Below are 7,652 nucleotides of genomic sequence, written 5' to 3' on the forward strand. Positions count from 1 at the left end.
ACGTTCAGTAATTTTATTATTTTTGATGAACACGTTAATTTGCAATATTACAAGGAGTAATCTTTTGCTGGTTGATTAAGCCTTCTTCGCCATGTCAGATTTCAAACAGGGAAAAAATTGTAAAAGAGCGATTATGTAGTTATTTCAACTACAATTAGTAAAAAAATACAAGAAAATTTATTCTAAATTTTTAATTTAATAATTTATCTCATCATATGAGTATGTTAACAATTAACTTGAGTTGTTTCAAATTTGCTTTCATGTTGTCATATGATATCATGTGTATGGTAAGTATGTACACTGTTTGTCTAGCGGTCACATTGACAATAAACATGCGTTAGCGGGAGGGTGAGGATATGTCATTTTATTAATGCAATTAAAAAAATAAACGTGTTTTGATAATTATATGGATCAACTCGACTGTCTCTAATTATAACGTCTATGACTCTAAAATTCCAAAAAAAAAAGGTCTATGACTCTATGATATATGCTAAATTAACATATTAGTTTTAAAAGAAACTAATAATGAATAAATATAAATAGTAGTTCGAGTCCTCTACTCATTCGTGCCAACACATGTTTGTAAATATACCTATCTTTTCGTCGTTTGAACGTATAAAATAAATAAATAAAATAAATCTCTTTACACTGGGAGTAGGAGAAAACGATATTTTTTTTGGGCCAAAAGCAGAGTTAATTTTATTAATCAAAAAAAATAAAAACAAAAAATACAAAGAGCCAAAAAAAAAAAACTAATAGTACGAGTTAACTCACAACTAAACCAGAAAAACATCCGATATATTACATCTTCATTTTTCAATTTAGTTTTTTCTTACATCATAGGAACATCAATCCTCAATATTATATAGTGGGGGGGGTAGGGATATATATAGAGAATAATGAAGTATAATAAATAGCCCGGTAGATGATAGTGGTTGAATGGGTAACATTTTTTATTTATTTTTTTACAATTTTTTTTAAGTTAAGTAACTTAATGTGCTAGAGGCAGTAGGCACGTCCAGTGAATAACATTTTTTAAAAAATATATATTTATGTTTGGTAAAAATGAAAATTCATTTTATTTTTAAAACTGTAGTAACAAAATCTAAAATAAAATAAAATGTTTTATACATAAATAATAACCACAAAATATATTAATCATAAATTATGAAAGAGTTTGCAAATGTTTTTATACATTAAATGTTTTTGAAAATTTTGTAATGTAATCCATCTACCAATTAATTGGGTGTGTGTTTTTTTCTTTTTATTTTCACAAAACACATAAAAAAAATTGTGCAAGAAAATAGCAAACTCTAACTAAATGATTACAACATGGCTCATTTATCATCATATATCACTTTAATATTTTATTATGAGTATAATATATTTTAGATTTAAAAATGAGAATGAGATTTTAAATTTAAAGAAAAGGGGCATTTTTGTCAGTTTAATTTAACTTAAATATTAATCTAAACATTGCAAAATATTTGAAATGTTAAACTGTTATCTTTATTTAATCCTATTAAATGAGTTATATGTGTAAAAATCTTTTATTTTTAACTGATAAACACTAAAAATATCAATACGCATCACATGTAAATAACAAATTAATTATTTATATTATTATTTATTATTAATTATTATTTAATTATTTATAAAATTTATATAAATTGTTTTTTTTTACTCTCAAAATACTATTATTTTTTATAAAATTATCACATTAATATTACTCAATTTTTTTATTCACTTTTATTTTAATTTTCGATGCAGAAATCTAATTTCTACTCGCATTAAAAAGAATAAGAAGATTAATATTAAAAAAAATAGTTTGGGGTCTATATAAATTGTAATATATTCAGTCATTAAAAAATATTTTAATATAAAATATTTTTTAAGAATTAATGTTTAAATATATAAGTTATTTTTTTATTTTCAAATTAATTATTATTTAATTATTTTATTAAATAATTATTTATTTTTATTTTAAAGTAAAAAATTTTTTAAATAAAGATAAATATAAAAAATCAAATTTATTTAAAATAAATATTATTTATTAAAAAATAAAATTTAATTTAAAATATTTTATTTTATTTTTTAAACGATGAGAGTAATATATAAATATAGAGGGAAGGGGAGGTGGGGAGGGTGGGGGAAGGGGAGAGAGAAGGCGCTGAGTGATTGACTCAGCCTCTGCGCACCTCTGGTGATTTGGCATTTTCTGGTTTTGTTTTTGGTGCTGATGGTTGGTTGGTTGCCTATTTTTTGCATTTCATCTTCTCCTTTTTTTATTTTTACATTCATGTGTCCCTGTGCATTTAGAAGAGGCTTCTCGGCTATTTAGCTTTGGCGTGCTCTGCTAAAGAATCACACTACCAGCACAGGCACCAACGAATTACACAGAGAAAGATATATAGAGAGAGAGGAGGAACAAAAGGGCTATTCTGTTTTTTGATTGCCTTTCTTGCTCTGTTTCTTTTTGTTCTTGTGGAGAGAATGGAATGATTGACACAGCAGCTAAACTGGGCTGAAAGCGAGTGTTTGGGTTCTGCGAGAATATATTATATTTCTGCAACAGGAGGCCTTTTGCTGTTTGGGAAACAGGAATTGATTATGAAAGCTGGCTAAATGAGACTACTTTGAAGGTATATCTTGGTTGGTTGAGCATTGTTGTCAAATGAGGTAATGTGTTTCGGAATGTTCTGATTCCGAACACCAGTTTTAAATTTTGAGTTTCACAAGTTCAAGTACAACATCCCCAACGGAAAATTATTTCCCCCCTGAAAATTCTTGATACCCGTCACTTGCGAGGTGTGTGATCTTTGCCACCTGACTTGGAATTCCTTCCCTGCAATATTTCACACCAAGACTTGGCCCAGCAAACACCACGCCTTCCATATGCCCAATCCTGTGCCAGAAAATTGTTGATTTTATTTGATTTCAAGGCTCTAATCAGAAAAGCTTTTATTATAGAAATTTTCGCAGGATTGTGTTGTGTTTTTGGGGACAATATGGCTTCTAATGCGGTGGGAAATGCAAGAACCGAGCATTGACACCGATAAGCTTAGCTATGAAATCTTCTCCATCCTTGAAAGCAAGTTTCTCTTCGGCTACGATGACCAAAAGGTCTGGCTTCCGAAGCAAATATCTGCGACAATTGAACCAAAACCCGAAGTTCAGTCTTACGCCGCCGATGGCGTCTCCTCCATCAAGAATCAAGAGGCAAAAAATATGCATCCTCAGCATAGATGGTGGCGGCATGCGAGGGATTCTTCCCGGCAAAGCTCTGGCCTATTTGGAAAATGCATTGAAGAAGAAATCAGGAAATCCGGACGCCAGAATCGCCGATTACTTTGACGTAGCAGCCGGAGCCGGCGTCGGAGGTATTTTCACGGCGATGCTTTTCGCCACCAAGGATCACCAACGCCCTATTTTCGAAGCCAAAAACACGTTCAATTTTTAGCCGATCACGGCCAAAAGTTCTACCATCCTGGTCCCAGCGCCGGGAGCAGCCGCAGCTTCTTTCGTCGGTTATTTTCCAGCGGCGCCGCCGCTCTGCTTCCATCGGCCACGCCACCGCCGGTCTGGAGAAGGCCATGAAGGAAGCATTCGCCGTCAACGGCAAGAGCTTAACACTCAAAGACACTCTGAAACCCGTCCTCATCCCCTGCTACGACCTATCCAGCACCGCGCCGTTTTTGTTCTCCCGAGCAGACGCACTCGAGACCGATAGCTTCGACTTCCGGCTCTGGGAGGTTTGTCGTGCCACGTTGGCCGAACCGGGCCGGTTCGAGCCGGTTCAGATGCGATCAGTGGATGGTCAGACCGGATGCCTGGCTGTTGACGGAGGATTGGCGATGAGCAACCCGACCAGCGCAGCCATAACGCACGTGCTTCACAACAAGCAGGAATTTCCGTTCGTTCGAGGCGTGGAGGATTTGTTGGTGCTATCGCTGGGAACGGGTCAGCTGTTGGAGGCGAGGTATGAGTATGACCAGGTCAGGCTTTGGAAGGCCAAGGAGTGGGCTCGACCCATGGCTCGGATTTCTGGGGATGGCTCGGCCGATTTGGTGGACCAATCTGTGGCCAAGGCCTTTGGCCAGAGCCGCACCTCCAATTATGTTCGTATTCAGGTATGCATTCCCGAATTTACTCTGTTTCGATTGGGGGAAAAAAAAAAAACTCTTTTTCTTTTGTCCTTTTGTCTCTTTATTTGGCTCAAAGTTGTCCATTGCTCTGGCTTCTTCGACATGGTTCAATCCTCACAAATAGCCAGTCACTCTGAAAAACACCCTACACTTGAAATCAGATGGTGTTAGATATATGCATTTCAATTTTCACCCTGTTCCTTTGAACTCATTCATGATGTAAGGCTGCGATAAAAAGAAAAGGATTTAAAAAATACAGAAGTAAGGTTCATTTGTTAGTGATGATTTGTACAGTTCGTGTAGGTCTACATCATAAAATCCTTCTTAAACATATTGCAATGCGGTACAGAAACAAGGGTGGTTTTAGGATTATAGCTGAGGAACGGGGTGGTTTTAGGATTTTATTTTATCGTTTTTGCGAAGGGGGCTACACGTGATTGTGTTGGTAGCGTTGGGGATTGTTTCCATTGGGAACCAATCAAGACTCTTTCGGTTGGCTCGAGGGTTGAGGAGTTCTTGTGTTTCCCATCAAACGGTGGCTTTTTTGTTATGGAACTTTGGTGCAGGTGATGAGTATGGGTCAAATTTGTTCTTGTAAGAGCGAGCTCGCGCACACGAAGCCAAGAAGCTAGTCTTGCGCCGAACTTAGGGTATGGAATAACTGAGTATGAGTTTGAAGTTGTCCAGAAGGAGGAAAGGCCATCTAATGTTAGACCCAGAAACGTTAAGGGTATTCATTTTCAGTCAATTTCATACCAGCAAGGAGTGGGGTTTGTGTAAGGGAGTGATATTTCGCCTCGTCTCCACGTAGCAAGTTGATAGGCATGGGGGCAGATAGCTGGATTTGGACTTGTTGGGAGTTAGGAATTAATGTGCCTGTTTCAATGGCTAAAAGGCCTTGCTTTCCATAATTCACTTTGTTGTTAAGCTGATTATGTGTGGTGGAACACTTGGCGTGCGGTCTCTGCCACATGGATGGTTATTTTCTCACTCTAGAACAAAACTGTCGCATTGCTCATTGCAGGGCATTAGCTACATTTATCCAGTTCAGATTTTCTCCTTGTTTGAGCCGTTATAGTATCATACACTTTTCTGGGTAAAACGGTAAACTAATAAAGTCTTTTTCAAATTGGTTTGAGCCAACCATAAGAGAAGAGAGCTAGAGGAGAAATTTGTTGGTACATCGGGTTAATCATACTCGTAAATATACACATAATCATGTCAAATGGACCCCAACTAGAATGTGTATTTGACCTGATCTTACTTTTCTGTGGAAACTGGACCGTTACTAACAGTATCTCATAATTTTCTCTCATTTTGCATTCCTGTAGTATTATAATGCTCGCAAAGGGCTTGAAATTAGCTTGAAATGATACTATGCACGAACTCAAATACATCTAGGGCTTGAAAATTGCTGGACAGTAAATCAAATAAACTAAGGGTTAATTCTGAATGCTTATGAAATGACAGGCAATGGGTCAAGTATGGGGCGATGTGGACCCAACGTGGATACGGATTCAAGTCCTAGCAATGTAAAGATGCTGTTAGGGATAGCAGATGAGATGTTGAAGCAGAAGAACGTAGAATCAGTGCTGTTTGAGGGGAAGAGGATTGGGGATCAGAGTAACTTTGAGAAGCTTGACTGGTTTTGCTGGAGAACTTGTGCAGGAGCATCAGAGGAGGAGTTGCAGAATAGCTCCCACTGTTGCTTTCAAGCAAGCTACCCAAAAAGCGACCTAAGGGAAGAACAGGTAAGCAGTCTCTGTTGTTTTGTTTCGGGTTACCTTCATCATTTTTTATCCATCCTTTCAAATAAAGCGTTTAGTGGACCCGTTGATTAGATATAGATATATGATCTGGCAGGAAATGCATCTTATTTGCGATTTTATATGTGTGTGTGTGTTAAAAAAAAAAAAAAACAATGGAATTGCTTGCAACGATTTCTGAAATGCAGAAGCATAATATATGTTTCAGGGTATCATTCTGGTTTGATATGTGAATTTTAAAACGCAACCAAGCATTCCCTTGAACTTTATTATTTAATTGTTTAATACACAACAAAACATACCCTCAAGCAGTGTTTGGTGTTACTCTTTTCTTATCTCATTGTTCTTTTCATGGGTCTAGCAAAAGATTATAATATAATTATAAATGGACTTTCAATTTTATGTTTTGATTTTTTGAGATGACATGGTATCAAATCCCTTATAACTAAGGCCTAAGAAGTTAAATCCTTGTGGTTTCCCATTATCAAGTTTTAAGAGGTAGTTCAGCCATTTCATCAGTTACTTGCAAATTGGTGGACCAACTGAACTAATGCCCTTCGAGTTGCCTACCCATTTGCCTGTTCTTTAGATAAAGGTGACCAAGCTATTTTACCCGAGAAAAAAGGTTGCCATACCTGATTGGTACAAAAAAAAAAAAAAAAAGAACATGAGAATTACCCGAGAAAAAAAGGTTGCCATACTGATTGGTAAAAAACAAGAACATGAGGGGGGGGGGACCTCTCTTAAAAAATGATAATTTTTTTTTCAAACAGTTGTTGTAAAAATATAATAGACAATAAAAAAAAAAAAAAAAAGATAAAATTATTCTCTTTCCTTGCACCTAAAGGAGCCATGGAGACATGATGGTAGGATGTTGAACTGGTCAAACTACAGAAAAATTGGTCTCTTCAGCCACTGTGTGATTGCCCTTGAAAAAATAAAAACTCAAAATTCTGCTTGAATGCAATTTACTGACTAGTAAAGAACTTTATCAGGAACAGGTGTTAATTTTGTTATTTTCTGTGTACTTGAGGGCACTGTCTTGTCCTTTTCTTTTTGTTCAGTAGAACAAACCTTACAAGACGGCAGGAGGCTTACTGTTATTGTTGCTATATGTCTAAAATATAGCTAAAGAGATGAATTGGTTTGCCGACCCACCGACACTCTCACTCTTAGTTTGGGAGGGCACATTCTGGTAATTTAATTCAGAAGAAAGGGATTATGCTGATGGTCAAACTTATTATATCAAATACTATTTTGTAGGAATTATTGAGGATTTGAGGGCATCCCCTTAGCATACATTATTTGTGTCCTGAAAGGGGCTTTTCTTGTAATAACTAGATCTAGAATGCAATTTGCATGGTGGTTAAGAAATTATGGATCCTATATTATTAAATTTAATAAAGAAATAGGACCACATAAAAAAGTAATAGAAGGGATAGACAAAAACAAAGTCTGATACTAGCTAATTATGTTAAATTAATTAAAATACTACTATTTATTACGGAAAATAGTACAAATGTAAGTTTATCTAGAATTCATAGCAAAGACAATCGTGTAAATATCTGGTCCAGGGAAGCCTGGAAATTTATTTTTGGAAAGTACACTCGACATATTTTTTAACCCATAATCCGGTGGCACGCCTCTCAAGGTACTGTCCTAAAAAATGTTCAAATAAGAGAATTCTCATCCATACTGAGAACTATTACATGGAAAAGTAAAAAGAGAATACAGATATAAA

The 7,652-nt window shown here is 35.7% G+C and overlaps 1 protein-coding gene across 1 annotated transcript; it reads left to right on the top strand.

The window, feature by feature from the left end:
• The first annotated feature begins 2,165 nt into the window (after nt 1–2,165).
• On the top strand, nt 2,166–6,126 carry LOC129314784 (patatin-like protein 6). The gene is given in 6 exon segments (XM_054958212.1): nt 2,166–3,138; nt 3,140–3,446; nt 3,449–3,547; nt 3,550–4,134; nt 5,616–5,791; nt 5,793–6,126. Coding segments are annotated over 6 exon segments (1,380 nt in total). The 5' UTR covers nt 2,166–3,018; the 3' UTR covers nt 5,886–6,126.
• The last annotated feature ends 1,526 nt before the right edge of the window (nt 6,127–7,652 follow it).

This window comes from Prosopis cineraria, unplaced genomic scaffold (genome assembly GCF_029017545.1).
Source record: "Prosopis cineraria cultivar Desert tree isolate PC_DT_omini unplaced genomic scaffold, ASM2901754v1 PC1, whole genome shotgun sequence".
Taxonomy (NCBI): domain Eukaryota; kingdom Viridiplantae; phylum Streptophyta; class Magnoliopsida; order Fabales; family Fabaceae; genus Prosopis; species Prosopis cineraria.